This window comes from Ambystoma mexicanum, chromosome 1q, assembly GCF_040938575.1.
Source record: "Ambystoma mexicanum isolate Mex_15411 chromosome 1q, UKY_AmexF1_1, whole genome shotgun sequence".
In the NCBI taxonomy this organism is placed as follows: domain Eukaryota; kingdom Metazoa; phylum Chordata; class Amphibia; order Caudata; family Ambystomatidae; genus Ambystoma; species Ambystoma mexicanum.
Genome location: NC_090922.1, coordinates 1,266,931,222 through 1,266,950,521, shown reverse-complemented (window position 1 = coordinate 1,266,950,521; position 19,300 = coordinate 1,266,931,222). Strand labels below are relative to the sequence as shown.

Below are 19,300 nucleotides of genomic sequence, written 5' to 3'. Positions count from 1 at the left end.
GAAGTATGAGAATGGAGGAGAGTTGCGTGTGGTGGGTAGTGGTAAGAGAATTTGTGGCATGGATGAGAATGGAGTATTGGCAACAAATGAGTGTCTCTGAAGACAGTTTACTATGCGGTTGACTAAAACCTGCTCAAAGATTTTAGAGCACCAAGAAAGGAGAGAGACAGGTCTGTAGCATGAGGGGTTGTTTGGGTCAGCACTTGGTTACTTTATGAGAGGTAAGACTGTGGATGTTTTGTAACAGGGAGAGAAAAGTATAGATAGAAATTCACAGGGACAATGGGGAAGAGGTGTGATGCAAAGGAGAGTGTGAGGAAGTTGGATTGTGGGGAGAAGTGGTGAGGGGAAAGGTCAACAGGCCGTTGAGCGTAATGACGAGAATACAAACTGCAATGTAAAGACATTTTGAGGACTATAGCCAAGCAGTAAATATAACTTCCAATGATGGTGCTTAACGTTAATTGAGCTACGGTCTGACTGTGAGGACTCCTCATCTAAAACAAAGTTGACAAAACATCACTGCACTATTTAACCAAAGTAATTAATGGACATTAATCCGGCACCATAGGACATTAATTCAACACCATGGAAAAGACAATTAGGGTGCCACATCATTCAATGCATCCCAACATAACACTAGGAAGAGTTGGGTTGATATGTGTGAAGCATTGCCACAGATTTTTAAGTCACAATAAGTTAATGGTTAAAACAACACGGACAAAAATACCAAGTAACTTTGTCACCTGCCAATGATGATTGCAAAGAGTTTCTGAGCTGGTTTAAGTAGTAGCCACACATGAGGGGGTATCAGGATATTTGCTCGCGGTGAGGTATGGATTTGTCGATTCAACTGATGGTCTTTTGCAGCCAAAGTATGATTAAGTCCCATTTGAGAAAAGGTAATTGGCAGTAACATACTGCTTCTGGTCCAAATAATTGAGGACTTGAAATAATGGCTCCTCAAGTCATTATATGAGCTTCTACAAGGAGGTCTTCTACTGTGCCTTAAATGCAATTTGTGATTTGAAAGTGAAGAGTCAAAGAAATTATATTTGATTCTAGTTAAATCATAAACCCCAATGTTGCTTATTGTATTCCACTGCTGGTTTTGGTATATAGGACTCATTCTTGTCTGGAGAGGCCGGCTTGACAGCCTTGAAGTACTAAAAGACCTGAAACATTTTTCCAAGTTAATAAAAGTAATAGAGCGAAAGAAATTGCAGTTCCAATCCCCAAGCTGTTGAAGGCAGATAGGTCTCATTTTTCTTTGGCAATTTCACTCTGAAATAAGAAAAGAAACATTATAATTACTAAAGGGTTGGGAGAAAATGTTAGTCTTTACAGCCACAGTATTACAGCATTGTAAAAGACCTTACAGTCAACCATTTATGTGGCAGAGGGCTTGTATTGTAACAGCGCAAACCTGAACCAATTTCTTTGAGTAAATATGGTAAACTATAGGCATGTTAAAGATTGGTGCTATTCTGGTAAATACCCGGAATATATAATATATGAAAATGTGAAAGCCTTTCAAAAACATTTTCAGGAGATCGAGGAATCACTTCTCTCAGCACACAGATGTTTCAGAGGTTCTTTCTGAAGTGATGAAGTGAAGCTTTCGTGGGGAATGGCTAGCACCTGCTGCAATTTTGTTAAACTGCATTTTTCTATGACAAAGTAGCTAAAGTATTCTTCTCTGCTGCGCAGCATTCCTCTGGTAGAATAATGCAAGAAATGTTCTAATAATTTAATTGCCATTAAGCAGTTAAAAGGTTTATTGGCAATGATATTAAACCAAACTTCTCACCACTACAGGTCTCAGACCATAGTTCAGAATATTCTCAACACAATTAGAAGGTTCCAGTTTGACAAAATAGGCTCAAGAAACCAATGTCCCAAGAACAGTGTATGAATGTTATGGTTGAACTGCAGAAGGTTCCAGTTTGACAAAATGAGCTAATAAATCAAAGAAGCAAAAAGTGCCAAAACAATATGTAAGTGCATTGGTTGAACTGCAAATACACCTCTAATTTACAAATCCAAAAATGCCAATTGAAATTGACCCAAATGCAAAAATGCCAACAACTATACCAAGGATATGTAGATACCTTTGTTAATTACATGATCACAATTGTGCCAATATACATGAACCCAAAATACAAATGTGCCAACAGGTGTTTCGACCCGCAGGGTCCTCGTCAGGGAACACTCTATATCAATTCAGCTCTTAAATTAAGAAAGTGAACTATACATATTATTCACTAGAACATATTGAGTATCTGCTCCTCAAATAATTCATTAGTGCATCTGCTGTAATTTTGACAAATTGAACTCTGTTGGAAGATACAGAAAAAGGGAAAAACAGAGAAGAGCACATACATTTGATATATTTGCAAAGTCTTCAGTTAAACTTGCTTCATTCAGGAAACACCTTTGTGTTGTCATAACACATTAGATTGTCCAATTCTTAAATTGAATTATAACAGAAACATAGCTCTACAATAACACGGCCCAAATGCTTGAATTAAGGCTGTGGACTGCTAGTTTCCTCAAAAGGTGATTACATATTATCAATGAAATATGCAAGGGAGCCACCCAGAGTTCAACTGCTTCATTGTGAATTCATTCACTGTTCAAACTATACCAATTGCTTCATTTATTAGGCATAAGGTACCAACTGTTCAATTGAATGTGTGCTATGCAACTGTTTAATTATGTCTACTGAAAAACTAAGAGATGCTAACATACTACTTAGTGCACATTGCTTGCCAAAACCTGTTTACCTACTACATCACGTTTATATGATGTTATTTGTTTAGTGTTGAGGCCGCTTGTTTGCACGGTCATTTAATGGTCCATGGTCGAGCACTAGAACAACTGTTCTTTCATACGCTATGTTCCACTGCAAAGAGTTAGATATGGGACTTATTTAGAGTAAATAGGCTGGGAATTGCAAGTTAAAATAAAGGAGACTGATATTTTTGCAGATGTTAAAATACACGTAAGCCACTCTTACCGTTTAACCGGTGCTAGATGCATTTCAATTCTGTGCAAGAAAGTAAAGTTTGCCGGTATTTTCCTGAAATAACAAGTATATCTGATCCTCATGGAGACAGCACTTTTTGCGAGTCTGCTTAGCGTCACCGCAAATGTCGAGTGCTGCAAGGGGAAAATATAAACCTTGCTAAGACGCCGAGTGATTGTATTTCAAGTAGCCATTGCTACGGTTCTGGCAATTCCACTTCACGTAACAATTAATGTGTGCTCTCATCTTATATTATTGTTGCTTCAAGTCAATCGCCTGAATAAACGGTATTTTCCACTGCTCTGGCAAAGATTGAGCTGTTTTGGCGCTCCATATATACGTGAAAACCTAACACGTTACTTGCCAAGTGACATTGTCTGTCTCACGATTGTAAACAGAAAAAAAACACGTGTTCATAATAATAGTAATACGTTATGGTTCAGAGAAAAACTTTCCGTATTGTCATCATGATTTATTTAACTAAGAACCCACCAAAACACTAACGGGGTAATTCATAGATTTCAGCGCAGAGGCAGCGCACGCAAGCAGCACAGAGAGGGAGCGTGCGCCAGCCGTGTGCGCTAAACAGCATTCTGGCGCACTGCATATTCATGGAATATCAAAGCCATTTTGAGCGCTGGCACAGAGAACATCCAGCAGCGCCAGTTATGCCCCCAAGAACGCCCCTTGCGCAAGGATAAGGCAGTGAAATCCCCAATGCAGCGCAAAGGGCCGCGCTAACCCTGCACCAGTTCACAGGGCCGGTACAGTGTATTTTGGGGGTGCACAGGAAGTTTTACACGCGATCGGCCCTGGGCGAGCAGGGTACGTTTATTTCGGGGGTGCACGGGAAGTTTTACACGCGATAGGCCTTGGGCAAGCAGGGTACGTGTATTTTGGGAGTGCGCGGGAAGTTTTACACGCGATAGGCCTTAGGCGAGCAGGGTACATGTATTTTGGGGGTGCGCGGGAAGTATAACACACACGATTCGCTGGGCGAGCGGGCTACGTGTATTCTGAGGGGTGCGCAGGGAGTTTCACACGCAAATTGGCAGTGTGGGTCCTCCCAGGTGTGCCCTCTCCCCCCTCCCAAGCCCTGCAGGCAGCCCACAACACAGGGGACTACCCTGCACCCCTGGCCATGCCCCGCAGGCAGCCCATACAGCCTGGCCATGCCCCCCAGCCAGCCCACATGTCACCATGCACTAGTGAGCACCGACACATGTCCCCCTGCACTCCCACCCACCCAGCAGTGACAGGCACCTGTCAGCAGGCCCGACTCATGTCCCCCTGCACCCCCACCCACCCAGCATTGACAGGCACATAACAGCAGGCCCCGACCCATGTCCCCTCACCCACTCACCCACCCAGCAGTGACGGGCACCTGCCAGCAGGCCCCGACCCATGTCCACCTGCACCCCCACCCACCTAGCAGTGACGGGCACCTGCCAGCAGGCCTCGACTCATGTCCCGTTGCACCCCCACCCAGCAGTGACAGGCACCTTCCAGCAGGCCCCGACTCATGTCCCCCCACCCCCAACACGCCATCACGATCCACAATCATGGGCCTTATGGCCACCCAAATCCCACGCCACCCCAGTCCAAACACACAACCAAGTATTACATCCACCCCACATTGAAATCACCATCACATGATACATCCCAAATGGCAAGTATGCACATCAATACATGTCCGTCACACACACACAATGGGTGCAAGTGAATGAGAAAACACACATCGTGACATGCATGAAACCAAAGAGAGAATACCACACATTGAAGTATGAAATAAAAATGTATTAAACACAAAAGCAAGGGAAAGAAATGAAATCACACAATAATGGAAATAATAAAGAAAAAGCTGCATGTCCAAAATATTCAAAAAAAATGTGTGAAAGCAGAATCCAAATCAATCCAAAAGCACATGGGTCCAAATTGTCTGTCCGTCAAACCAAATCCAAAGTGAAAAAAATAAGACAAATCCATTGATCCATGGTAAAAAAAAACTTAAATGAAGTAAAATCCCCCCAGACACGGCTACCCACTCCGGCACGTCAAGGAAGCCTAGTTTCAATGATGCAGAACTAGACACACTTGTGGGCTACGTGTCGGCCCATGGCCGCGAAATGGCAGTGACTGCAGGGTGCAAGACTATGACTGCTCAACGTGGGGCCCACTGGCAGACCATCGCGCACCACATTAGTCCCCTTGGATTTGTGAAGCGCACAGCTGATGATTGCTCTAAGCGGTGGAATGACCTGAAACGCAGAGCAAAGAACAAGCTGGTGTAACGCTCACCTGATTCCCGCAGAGGCGCCGGTCTTGACTGGGTGAATGCCGTATCTTCAAAGGTGATGTGTAACACACGGTTGGCTCTTTGGGCTGGACCTCTGTGCACTGTATGTCTGACTCGAAGAGTAAGATGTCTGCAGATAGAAAATATGGGATTAATGAACTGGGGTTATTGGGTGCCTCTCTCCTCTTCCCTTTCTCTTCTCCTATAGAACCCCAAAGGTTAACGCCCTCACCTTAGGTAAGTGAACGCCGAGCTCTCCATCTGCCTCGGGGCAGGGTGCCGTAACCAGTTTCTTCACTGGATAAGGGTGCAGGCCTCTTGACCTCAGAGGACTGCTGTCCGTCGTTAACTGCACGAACGGTAAGTTCTGGGCACTTCAAATGTCTTAAAAGTCTTTTGTAATGATATCTCTTGTTTTGCAGGGTTCCGGCGATGGCGGATGGCGGGCTGATGAGAGTTGAGGATCGAACCCGCGTGAGGAATAGAAGCGCCTGGAAGCACGTAAGTAAGCGCTTGTAGCCTGATTCACGATGCGCACTAACTGTCCCTTTTATCTTGCAGGTACAAGTTCGGAGCTTTAGAGAAGCTGAAGGGTGCTGGAATACCCACTGGATTCGGCGTGGGAAGGAGTAATGGCACGTGAGTAATAAAGTTGCCCAGTGTCTTTAAATGCACCTTCTTTTGTCTTTCAGATGCGGGATGCAGCGCCGAAGGCCTCCGGAGCGTGCGAAGAGCTGGTAAGCTTTTCTCTTTCAGATGCCGGAATGCAGTGCGAAGACCTCCGGAGCATGCGAAGAGTAGGTAAGCCTTTGTCTTTCAGATGCCGGAATGCAGCGCGAGGCGTTGGTGACAGCCGATGGACCAGGTAAGAGATGCGCTGCCACTGAAGACCGTAGTGCTAACCTGTTCTTTCTTTGTCTTTACAGGTGCTGCTGAAGACTGGATTCCAGGATGGTAAGCCTTTGTTCCCTTAGGCCCAGGATCAGAAGCAGAAGACACGATGAGCGTTCTGCTGCAGAGAATGCAGAATAACGCAAAGCAAGATTCATCCATCGGGTGTGGTTTAAATAGCCTCCTGTAGTGCTTAGATGTCTCCTTCCACAGCCATGCCTAGGTAAGAAAAGAGCTCCTGCCCCACCCAACAGGAAAAGTAGTCCCAAACAGAAGAGGATCAGGGGTTCAACTGGCAGGTAAGTAGGCAGCATGGTCTGCTGCAGGTAAGTCCACCCAAGCATTATGAGCCCGGCGCTTCCAGCGCTGGGACTGGGCATCTTTATGAGCCTGGTGCCACTGGCGCCAGGACAGGGTCCAAAAGGTCCCTATTGGGACTGGCTGGCACTCGGAACCGGGGTTATGGGTCTGCTTCCAAGGGAGTCGGGCAAGTCCTGATCTTTTGGAAGCAGAGATCATGACAGCTGGCTTCCAATCATGCCTCTACTCTGGTGACTGGCGGTGGGTCTCCACCAGAGGAGGAACAACTCACTGAACATGAGTCTATCGCTGGAGCATTCATCAGAGAGGATCAGATCCAAGGCGTGGGAGACCTACCAGATCTTGAAGCAATGTCCGGTGAGTGCCCATGCATGTGTGTTCAATCCATGTGTATGTTGCTTGGGTGATGTGTTCTGATTGAGTGCCAGGTAAGGCTGTGTAGTCATGACTGCTAAGGGTTACCCATGTGGTCCCTCCAAACCATTCCCCGGCCTTGGGTTTCCGTTTCACAGTATCCCTTCTGACCACAGTTGACAATTTGCACATGATTACTGCACTTGCCCTTCAACTGTCATCTTGCCACAGCATTGTTGATACTGTTTTCCTGTTCATTCTGCCTGATTGATGAAATCATTAGCATTGTTTACCACACTTTTTTGTGCCCTACTGCCCCAAATGTGACATACTTCAGTCATAGATTACAGCCCACAATGGCCCACATTTCTTAACTTATTATAGGAATGATTTGACCAATCGGGCTGATTGAGTAATGTGCACCTACACATGGCTTGCACACAATCATTTTCAGGCCTTGTTTGAATGTTGAACATGACAATTGTATTCTGACATGTCGAAGTGACCAACCATTGATGTATCGATGTGCCTGCCATCACTGAATCAGTGAACACTGGCTTTGTTGCAGCGTGTGGCACATGCGTGTTTTGTCACACTTTTTTCCATGTTTTATTTCATGATGTCTATCTCACATGGATGGGTGACAGTACTGATTTGCTACCATCTGGGTGTCCTTGTCAAATCTGCCATGGCTATGCTATGTGCCATCTGTGTGCTGGCATGTGTCATGTATGTGGATTGTCCATGCCACTCACAGGCTAATGTGTGATGCCAGTGCTATCCAGCATGCAGCATATGTGTTGGTTTTCCATCTTGGAGTCATCAGTGTCTGCTTTTTGCCTCCCTCTTCCAACTCATTGACAGTGCATGCATGCCAGAGTTATTGTCATGTGTGACGTGTCATTTCTGTACTGGATGTCTGCCTCGTCATGCCTATGTGTGTGCGCTATGGTGCTCATGCCTGTTTATATTACTTATCTTTCATGTTTTTGCAGGTGATGAGGCATTTGATGCTGTTGAGGAGGAGGAGATGGCACAGAGCCAGGAGTAGTCACAGCCACTACCGGGCACCAGTGGAGGACGTGGGGTGGTTGGGTGAAAATCCAATCCTCCTACAGACCATACTATCCACGGGTGTCTCTGAGTACACCTCCGGAGACCTCTATGAATAAGGTTCTGAATCGGACATTGAGACATATGTCCCGTCGCAGGTGAGTGTTTCTGCCAGGGATGCTGTTCTGTCCAACCCACCTACACCGGGGGTAGACCCCTCTATGGGGCATTCTGTGTTGGAAAGTCTGCCTGTGGCAGTTACATATGCAGGGTCACACTCCACAATATTTGCTCCTGTTCCTGGGCTAGCAGATCAAAGGAGGAATGCAGTCCTGCAGCCTCAGGCAGTGCCAGCACAGCAAGGGGACATACTGTGTGGGAGAACTCAATCTACCCTATAGCAGCACAACAGGGGGCATTGTGTGAAATGATGGCTCAGGCCATGGATAGGGTGGCCATTTGTATTCTCCCCCCTGAAAGGCAGGTGGAGCTTCAGCAGCAGGTAACAGAGTCCATTTGCCACTCACACAGGGAGGACATGTTGGCGTCTGACAGGGACCGACGGGCTGGACTGTAGACTCTGCGCACAGCCATATCTGTACAGTTACAGGCCAACAGGCAAGCCCTGAGGTTAGAACACAGGTCCCTCAGAGATACTCTGTGTGAACTTGAGGTGTCCTGGAGTACAAGGTCAGAACAGCAGCTGACATGCACACTCTCAGCTGAGCTCCAGGCAACCCGTCAGGAGATCCGGGCATCACGCAAGGCCATGCAGGCAGAGATGCGTGCTACCCGTGAGGTGCTGCATGGGGATCTCCATAACATCATCCTGCAGAACCAAACCTTTCACACCTGCATGCTTGCTGCCATGGAGGAGCATGCCAGGGCTTTGCGTAGTCTGCCTCCCATATCACGCCCACCTTCTGATGTTGCACCAGAGGGTGATGACAGCGACGGCAGTTCTCCCACTGTAGCGTAGCCGTGCAGGCCATGAGCCCATGGGGTTTTTTTTTTTTCCTCAACATCCACCCATGTACCTCATCCCTCCTGAGTGTGCCCTTTTCTGACACAGCATTGGGTGTCTTTAAGTAGCTAGGGATGCACACAATGTAGCACTTCCAGGTGAACAATCTCAGGCTGGTATGGTTGTGACAGTTGACTGTCCCTTTTGTCATCATCATTGATTGTGAGCTGGTATGTGCCAGGCCTGTGTGCACTCCGCAGGGGTGGGATTTTAGATGAAGTAATTTGCCACAAGCTGGGTATGGGCTGCCTCACCACGTGCCCTTTCACCTCCCATGCGCAGCGGCTGTGCATGTGGTTGGAGATGTGGGGGCACCGCCATGTCCACCGGCACGGCCCGCCGGGTTGCAACATTGTGCAGAACACATGCTGCCACTATGATTCTGCACACTACTGGGGGCACATATTGCAGCTGCCCACCAGAGCGGTCAAGGGAGCGAAAGCGTGACTTAAGCACTCCGAATGTGCACTCCACTATGCCCCAGGTTGCAATATGGGCTGTGTTGTATCTTACCTCGGGCGGTTTGGTGGGGTTTCGAATTGGCGCCTTCATGTAGGTACTCAGAGGGTAGGCAATGCCCCTGGGGAGGTGATAATGGTTGTCATTAGTGGGGTTTTCACATTTCTCAGTCTCTGACATGCATGCATGTGCAGAGGCATTTATGCTCACCAATTAGCCATGTGTCGCCATGCAGCCCAGCTTCCAGGTCCCGGTTTAGGGGTGACATTGTGAATATGAAACTATCATGGCTGAACCCTGGATAGTTGGCATATACTGAGGTGATGATTCCCTTGGCATCACATACAACCTTCACGTTGATGGAATGCCAGTGCATGTAGTTTCGATAGATGTGCTCAGTGGCCCTGGGAGGACGTAGAGCCACATGGGTGCAATCAATGGCACCTAGCACTTTGGGGAAGTGTGCCACCCCATAAAAGTCCTGGACAACAGCCTGCCTTTCTGCAGGTGTTTTGGGCATGTATATGTGCCTGCGGACTGAGGGGACATGCAGTCATCATGGCCAACACCTGGTGTAGGCAGCATGACTGCGTGGCCTGTGAGACACCCCCGACTATGGCACTTGTCCGCTGAAATGAACCAGTAGCCAAGAAGTGCAGTACATTGAGCACCTTTTCCAAGGGGCTCAGTACTTGGGAGCACAGAGTAGGTGATGTGAGGTCATCCTCCCACTCCCTGACCAGTTCTAGGATTATGTGTGGTGGAAACCTGTACCTCCCATACACCTGGTCATCAGGCATCCCAAAAAGGCTGGTCCTGGGTAATAAAATGCAGGTCCTGGCTATCCTCCTCCTCCTGCAGGGTCCCACGATATTCATCGTAGCGTCTGAGCTTGTTTGTTGTTTGCGTGCACTTTTCTGCTGCGCTGGGCCGCTTATGCCTGCTTCCTGCTGGCGTATGCGTTTCTGGTTTAGCACGTCTTTTTTGGCACACGGCTTTCCCCTGTTCGATTCCATGAATTCGTGTTAGCGCGCGTGTAGGCGTTGCGAGCATTTACCTCCTGTACATCCCCCGTAACGCCCACATTTTCACGCGTTGTTCCCCATTCCACGTATTACGCCCCATGTTCTGCCCACTTTTCTTGTGTGTGCTACACAGTGTGCGCTTTCCCTGTGCGCGTCACCCATGCCGTTTAGTGACGTGTGCGCCCGCGTGTACCACCCACGTATTTGGCACACATCCCAGGTTTTACAAGCGCAGCGCATTCCATGAATCGATGAATGGCTGAGTGCGCGGCTTTAGCACGTGTGCGCTGCAATTTTCCCGCTTGCACTCCCTTTTTTGATAATGCATCCACTAATCCATTAATTATTTAGTATAGGCCATGACTGCTGCTATAGTTCGTTTTGAATATAGCTACACTTGGTATTTAGTATAGCACATTATAGTGTGTTTCGAGGTGCTAGAGAATGTGCTCTGCTTTCTGTCCACATGAATTTACTTTTAGCTGTGCGCGGAAAGAAATGCCGAACAGTGTAAATGTTTTCATAATAAAAGTGATTCTTGGCAGACTGTTAAGAGACGACCTTGCTAGCTGCGAAGAGATGCTTGTTTTGGTTAGAGCAATATGAAAAGAAACAATATGCTTGTTCTGTTCTGAGAATGTAGAATAAATGTCATGTCAGTATGTTCCAGTATATGATTATGCTGGCTGACATTATGTATGCACGCAAGAAGTATAGAATGCTGGCAGCCATAGAATGTTTTCTACGCTTGCAAATTGTAGGTTACCAGGCACAGGAGGTTTGTTTTGAAATGTGCTCACATATTTGCCAGGCTAAAGAAAAGTTTTTTAAAGATGCCTGAGGCTGTTGAAAATTACACGTGTTGTGAAGATGTTTTTGTTAAGAAAAAACCCACAGGGTAAGAAAATTAAATGACTCCGTACCTAAGTGGACTGAGAGCAATAAGGGACAGAGTGAAAGCTATCCTAGAGAAATGGGAAGTAGTCCCAGAATCAGTGCACCGTCAGTGCATGAGATAGGGGTGGCCCAGGAGAAAAAGTTACCTAGGGTATTCTCAAGTGTGATAGATGCTTTGTCACAAGAATGTTCAATTGACAGCAACATTGTTCAAGATAGTGCCATTTCAGGGCAACATAATGTTTTGTCAGAGAAATTCCCTATGTTAGAGCTAGTACCCATTAATGTTGGTCCCTTTTCAGAGAAATGTCAATTGCAGAAATGCCATTATGGAGAGAACTTAGAGAAAGTGAATGTGTTGAGAGAAATGTACACAGTGATTCAGTGCAGTTCTGTTGATGTATACTTGACAATGTTCCAGCAGAGAAATGCTCCTACACAATATTTGGCATTGCGTTCTGATCTGATGGGGAGAGGTGAAAGTGAAAATACATAACATCAATTGTAATAGCACAATTTTGTCATCTTATAGAGAGGGCGACAATGTTTTGCCCGACAGTTTTGAAATTTATTTAGAAGACAAATTGACTGACTGCACAGGGAATATGTGAATCTGTGAATAATGCATTGACCTTTGCTAGAATGCCACGAGGATACACCGACAGTACTAGCATTTACAGTAGAGTACAGGTTGATAAATTAGAGTTGCCAGAATATTGCACTTTGTTATTAGTATGCCAGAATGGCACTGTTAGCTTACTGAATGAAATTGCAAATGCAGGAGAGAACATTTGTTTTTTTTGGGTTTTTTTGTAAGTTTGGTTTTATTAACATTTAACACAATTACGATCTCAGAGCCACAAAGAGAAAACAGGAATTCCGATAATGCTACAAAATTATTTTTACATGTTTCTTCTATCTAACTATTGTAGTCTTACATGACTTTTTCCCCCTCACATTTTCCCTCCGCCCTCCCCCCTGCAGGTCGAATAACAAAGTTCTTTGTCGTCTTGGCGTGTTCTTTTAAAGGGTCACAGTCTTTTTTAAGTGTTTTCAGAATGTAGGGATTTGTTTCAGGGCACTTGACCGTGAGGCTGTTGCATTTCTTCGCTTTGATCACCTAGCCACCTCGTGTACATTGTAGTCGTAGATTTTGGCTGGTCAACGGAACAGCCCGTTAGGGAGGTGTTCATTCTTGTAGTCCATCCATATGGCCTCACACTGTGGTGACTTCCCATGCAATGATGCAGTAATCAGTTCCATTATACATATATTGGTGGCAACATTAGTCCATTCGTTTTTGGTGGGGGTGGATTTGGATTTCCATTTCATTACAAGTGTTGCTCGGGCAGCTAATAACAGCTGAGGCTCTAGGCCTCTAATCTTACTCCAGTCTTCCTCGTCCCTCTCGAGACCAAACAGTATAAGGTAGGGGTCAGCCACCTGGGATATGCCATCTATGTCCTTGATCCATCCCAGGACCTCATCCCAAAAAATCTTTATCTGGGCGCATCCCCACTACATGTGCCAATAATCAGCTTTTTCCCTACACCCTCGCCATCATTTTGAGTTAGATGTTTGAAACATTTTGGAAAGCCAGACGGGGTCATACTGCCATCTGTTTAAGAGCTTGATAGCGTGTCATTTGTATTGATTCGAAATGGATGTGTGAGTGGCGGCGTCACATATAATTTCCCACGTGTCTACACTAATCTGTTTGCCTATGTCTCTTTCCCATCGGCCTTTGAGCGTTTCTGTGGACCCTCCACCCGCAATAATCAACTCTTTATATAGTGCCGATATTAGGCCCTTCAATTCCGTTCTCGTGTCCAATATCTTCTCAAGGAGAGTGAGGTTTCTCATTAATATGGGCTTCCATATTGGTTTTGTTAGGATGCCTTTTATTTGTATATATTGGAATGTGGACAGAGGGCCTACTCCCAGACCTTCTGTCAAGTCTGGTAATGTTATAAAGGAGTCTTTTCTTTGTAATTGCCCCACTCTCTCCAAGCCTGCCTCGTACCATTATTGAAATCGTGCTACGTTAGGGATGTGGTTATTGATACCAGGAGACCATAAGTGGCTTAGGGGGGAGGGCCATGTGGTGATTTTATTCATGTTTGTGCCCTGTTTCCAGATGTCCCATATGACAATCAAAATTGGGTGGACTTTGGTTCTAATATGAAGCCTTTTCCTGGGGGGCCATAGCCATTCAGTTATTGTGGCAGGTGACAGGTAATGGTTGTCCATTTGAACCCACTGGATATCTTTTTGGTTACGCAAATGAGGGATCAGTACCCGGAGTTGGGATGCTTCATAGTATTTTCATAGATCTGGGAGTCCTACCCCACCTTTACCTTTTGGGAGTGTTAGGGTATCATACAGGATTCTCGCTTTCTTCCCTTGCCAGAGGAATTTAACAATGGTTTTCATGGTTTCTGTGAAGAAGCTTCTCGGCATCTTAATGGGTAGCATTTGGAAATGACATAGAAATCGGGGGAGGCATACCATTTTGATGACGTTAAGTCGACCCAGCCAAGATATCGTCATTTTGTTCCATCTAGTTAGGCCTGCATGAAACTTTTGAAGGAGAGGGGGGAGTCTGCTTCATAAAGATCGTCTATACATTTGGTAATCTGTATACCCAAATATTGTAATCTAGTATGTTCAATCATAAAACCTATTGTGGAGAATTTTACCCGATTTTCTTCTTTTTGTCCTTGTAAGGGAAAGAGTATCGATTTGTTTTTATTTATTTTGAACCCTGAGAGCCGACCATATTCTTCTATCATTGATAGTGCTCAGGAGCTGGATGTCAAGGGGTTAGTGATATACAGGAGTAGGTCATCAGCGTAGAGAGCTGCTTTATAATCCACCGTTCCGAGACAAATACCTTCTAGCATGGGGTCTGTTCGCATGGCTTGTGCAAGGGGCTCTAGGGAGAGAGCAAAAAGAATAGCGGAGAGGGGGCATCCCCGACGGGTTCCTCGTCCCAGGTTAAACCATCTGGAGTATTCTCCATTCACAAAAATAGATGCTTTCGGGGCCGTGTACACTGAGTGTATTGCTCTTCTAAATATTGGGCCTATACCTTCTTTACATAGCACTGCTTTCAGAAATCCCCATTCTACCCTGTCAAAGGCTTTTTCTGCATCATTCGAAAAGAGGACTGGGTCATTATTTAATGTCTGTGATGTGTGGAGATCATGAAGGGTCTTACGCATTGTATCTGCCCCCTGTCTCCCTAATATAAACCCAACCTGGTCAGAATGTATTAGCTGTGGCATTAGTGTTTCCAACCTCGCAGCTAGGACCCTCGTGTATATTTTTGCGTCTAGTTTGAGCAGGGAAATTGGGCGATATGATCCACATTTTTTGGGGTCCCTCCCTTCCTTAGGAATCACTGTAATCAGTGCACAGGGGAAGGAATCGGGGCCGTTCCCAGTTTTTATTACTTCATTAAAAAGTTCGGTCATAAATGGCATGAGTTGTGTGTTAAATGCTTTATAGAATCCCGCTGTATAGCCATCCTCCCCCGGGGATTTGCCCAAGGTTAATCTCTCTATTGCGTTTTGGACCTCTTGTTCAGATATAGGGGATTCCAGCTGTTCTCAATCTAGTCCCAGTATTTTGGGCATATTGTTCAGGGACAAGTATCAGTCTGTTTCTGATTGGTCCTGGTTTGTTTCTGAGGAGTATAGGCTCTCATAAAAGTTAGCAAAGCTTTCGGGAATGGTGGGGTGGGTGTGCGTTGTTTTAGGATCATCTTCGACAATCTATGCCACTTTCCGCTCTGCTCTCGGAGCCTAGCAGCCAGAAGTGCATCTTCCATATCCCCCTTTTCAAAGAAGGTTTGTTTCAACATTCTGAGTTTGCGGACTATTTGTTCATGTTCCAGTAATTTCAATTTTTCTCTCTTACCCTTTGCCTCTATGATTTTTAGATGGTCAATTCCCCTGTCCTTTTTGATGTCACCTTCTAGTTGACAAATTTCGGATCTTAATCTGTGCTCAATTATATTTCGTTCCCTTTTTTTTGTTGACCCTTCCCTTATTAAGATCCCTCTCCAAGTGGCTTTCCCCACTTCCCACATTGTCTGCTTGGGGACTTCACCAGTGTCAATTGTTTTGAGGAATTCAGTGATTTTGATCTCCATTTCAGCCTTGAAGGCTGCGTCTTTCCAAAGACTCTCATTGCAGCGCCATTTTCCCCCCCTTAGTTGGTAAGTTTTCCCATTGGATTTCAGCCAGCACCAGGTCATGGTCAGACCATGTGATCAGGGTTATTCCTGAATGTGTTGTGGTGTTGGCGAGTTCTCTGGACAGGTATATGTAATCAATACGAGTGTATGTATTGTGGGGGGCGGAAAAGAATGTATAATCTTGTGCATTGGGGTGCATGTTCCTCCACACATCTATCATATTATATATTTCCATCATCTTTGCCATCTCAGTTGGATCATCTCTTCTCTGACATTGTACGTCCGGATTACCTGGCTTTCTATCTTTGAGTGGGTCCACCCACTTGTTGAAATTGCCCCCAAGAATAATGTGGCCTGTGGCTTCTAAAAGTATTTTGTGGATTACTTTGCGAAGGAATCTGTTTTGTCCTGCATTCGGAAAGGATAATTTTGCGATCGTTACATTCACCTTGCCTATGTTGCCAGTTACCAAAAATGCTCGACTTTCTACATCCGACCATGTTTTCATCTCGACAAACTCTAATCCTGTTCTGACCAAAATACCTACACCTCCCTTTTTAAGTGGGTCTGAACCCCAGAATTCTGTTCCAACACGCTTTCCTAGGATTCTCCGTTCTTCACCCTTCACGTATTTTGTTTACTGTAATAGTAGGATGTCCATCTTAGACCTCTGAAATTGTCTTGCCACGAGTGATCGTTTCGTTGGAGAATTGAGCCCCTTAACATTAAGTGTCCCTACCTGTAGAGAGTCCCTCCCTCTTGAGTTAGACTGTAGCGCCATTAAACATTTTTCTGGGAGGATGGCTCCTATTGCATGACCGACAGTATAGTTTCATTATAAATTGTACGCTGCTGCGACTGCTTTGCGTTTCCATGAATGTTGCTTCGACCTTCCTTTTCCCCCGCCTCCCTCTATCTCTCCCCTCCTTCCTCCCATCTCCTGTCGATGGCGTTCGATGGAGCCCGGTTAACTGCACTGGATCTACGTCGAACCACCTGTGGAGACCGTTACGTCATGCCCCTTAAAATGTTATGATTTTCAATTGAGCCCTCTTAGTGTCCCCCTCCCCAAAGTCTCATGTTACGACTACCGGGATGTCCGTGATTTGATACCTTTTCCGGTCGCAATCTTCCACAAAAAGTTTACATTTGAGTTCTATCTTACCAGGGATGCAGCTGATCAGTTGTCTGCCTCTGGGGAGAGGTTACCTCTCCTGTATTTACTTGATCCCTTCACCCACTTCCTTCTGGGGCCCTGGGTTCGCCATGCTCGATCTTCTCTTTTGGGTTCATCCTGGTTATTTCCTTCACCTTGGGGGCCGAGCAGATCGGAGATGCACGCCCTGATGTCTTTTCCGGTTCTTAGTCTGAATTTGGTTCCATCGTATTCAAATGAGAGGGAGAAGGGGTATCCACATCTATATCGAATGTTTTTCCCTTTTAGATGTCTCGTGAGAGGACCGCACATCCGTCTGAGGGCAAGTGTCAGCGCAGAGAGCTCTTGGTATATTCATATGGTATATTGTAATATGGGCACTACCTAACGTAGTAGTGTCGCTTTTCCTGGCCTTCTCAAGTACTCGGGCCTTGTCTTGAAAGCGATGGAATCGGGCAAGGACCGACCGCGGTCCGCCTGGGGGACCACCGGCCCTATGAATTTGTTCGGTTAGGGGCTCATCAATGGCATCATCTGCGACCAAAAGTTTGATATCATCATGGAGTATTTCCTTTAGGTCTGCTTCAGTCTCTCCCTCTTTCTCTGGAATTCCAGAGATACGTATGTTCCGTCTCTCTCGGTTTTCCAAATCGTCCAACTTGAGCTTAAAATCTTATTCCCGTTGTTCCATTTCCGTCATCCTGTGATCAAGTTGTGCTTCTAAGGTATCTATAGAAGCCTTGTTGTTCTCCACTCCTTCAAGTCTATCCTCCATTTTGTCCAGTCTTTGCGTGAGTTTATCTATCTTGCTTCCTATATTGGCGCTCATGTTTTTAATTTCGAAGGGATTGTGTCCTCCGACATATTCCTTATCTTGATAGATCATCTCCAGCTTGCTGGCCTCGGAATTTTTTTTTCCAGTAGAGGGCGCTGCGCGTCGACGTCCCTCGAGCCGATGTCCCTCGACAGCCTCCGTATCGGCACCGACGTCATCATGCGTATAAATAGAATCACGCACCGTCCGTTGCTCAGTTCCGTATTTTCGCGCCTCGTGGGCCTCGGAATCGCGTTGCTCAGTTTGTTAGTCAGATATATTCTTCATTATTCCTCGAGAATACCAACTCTTACTTAATGGCTTCCTCATCCGAACTGACGACTCCACGGTCCGGCTTAAAAAAATGTCGAGACTGTGGAAAGAAAATGTCGTTGACAGATCCTCACAGGATCTGTTTGTGGTGCGTGGGATTGAAGCACCAATGTTCGGAGTGCGAGGACTGCATGTCCATGACGGCGAAAGCCTTGAAGGAGCGTAAGGGGAAGCTTGAGAGAGGTAAGACAGTTAAAACTCCTTCGAAAGTTTCCTCGGCAGAGTCGAGACATTCGTCTCCTCGCCGACACAGGAAACATTCTCGTTCTAGGTCTCGAAGCAGTTCCCATCACTCTTCGAGATTCAAGCATTCAAGTAGGAGACGTCGAAGATTCCCTTCCTCGTCGTCTTCTGTTTCTCCGAAAAGAGTCACTTGCCCCACAAAACATAGCTCTCAGGCTGAGTGGGAGGAATTCCGTAAAAGGATGCTAAGCGTCTTCGAGAAAGCGGCCTCGACCCCCTCGAAGACAGCTGAGGATGATACCCTGGGTGAAAGACCCAAAAAATCGAAACGCCGCGAGTCGTTGCACCCGGCGAAAGAAACTACTCGAGAGCGTCTGTGCCATCAACGCCATCGTCGAAAGTCCCTTTGACGCATAAATCTGCATCATCAACGCCATTATCGAAGGGCTCATCGACACATAGGTCGATCGAATCGACGCTGCCTCCGTCGTCGATGACGAAAAAGAACAAACCCACGGCCGTCACTAACTCACAGCCAGTGGTCATACCCAGGGCCTCTAACATGACTTCGAGAATGTCATCGACAACCTCGAGTAGGATTCCGATCCTCTCGAGTTCTTCGAGGCCTCTTCCAATCTTCTCAACGCCTATTTCGGAGTTTTTCGAAGCCTTTAACGTCTGCGTCCACAACGTCAATGTTTTCTCAACCAATTATGACAAATCTCGCCCCTTCTGCTCTGGAAATGGGATTTAAGCCATTTCCAAGGTCTGATCATTTCAGACCTTTGTCCTCAATTTATGAGGAAGGGGAGGATTCGGATCAAGAAAGAACCTTTGGGTTGGAGAGATGTGCAACACCTGAACCAGAGGAATTTACCTCTGAGGAAAATAGGTTAAAGGATCTTCGAGAATCCTTACATGAGGCAAGTGGGTTAGATACTTCCCCAGAAATAAAATTTGCCAAACCAGACCCAGGGGAACATGCCGAGACCCCTTACAGAATTTTAATGGCAAGAATTATAGAATTCATGGGTTGGTCTACACCTTCACCTGCATTCCAACAGGATGACCTTAAAGACATTTTAGTTAAAGGCCCACAGGAGGAACCTGTGGTTCCATTTCACGCTGCATTACAAAGAAAAATATTGGCTAACTGGGAAACTCCTGAGGTTATCCCGGCGGTTAACAAGAAGTTATCAGCCAAATATAGGGTATCTACTACTGACCCTGAATTTTTGTCTAAACATCCAACTCCAGAGAGTCTG

General features: G+C 46.0%; 1 protein-coding gene across 2 annotated transcripts in view; it reads right to left on the bottom strand.

Annotated features, from left to right (window-relative positions):
* Nucleotides 1-19,300, bottom strand: part of OMA1 (OMA1 zinc metallopeptidase) — an 821,003-nt gene that overhangs the window by 755,091 nt on the left and 46,612 nt on the right. For both annotated transcript variants that reach the window (XM_069642087.1, XM_069642086.1), the window contains exon 2: nucleotides 747-1,284. In XM_069642087.1, coding sequence (XP_069498188.1) covers nucleotides 747-1,264 — 518 coding nt within the window. In that variant the 5' untranslated portion in view covers nucleotides 1,265-1,284. The remainder of the gene's footprint in view (nucleotides 1-746; nucleotides 1,285-19,300) is intronic.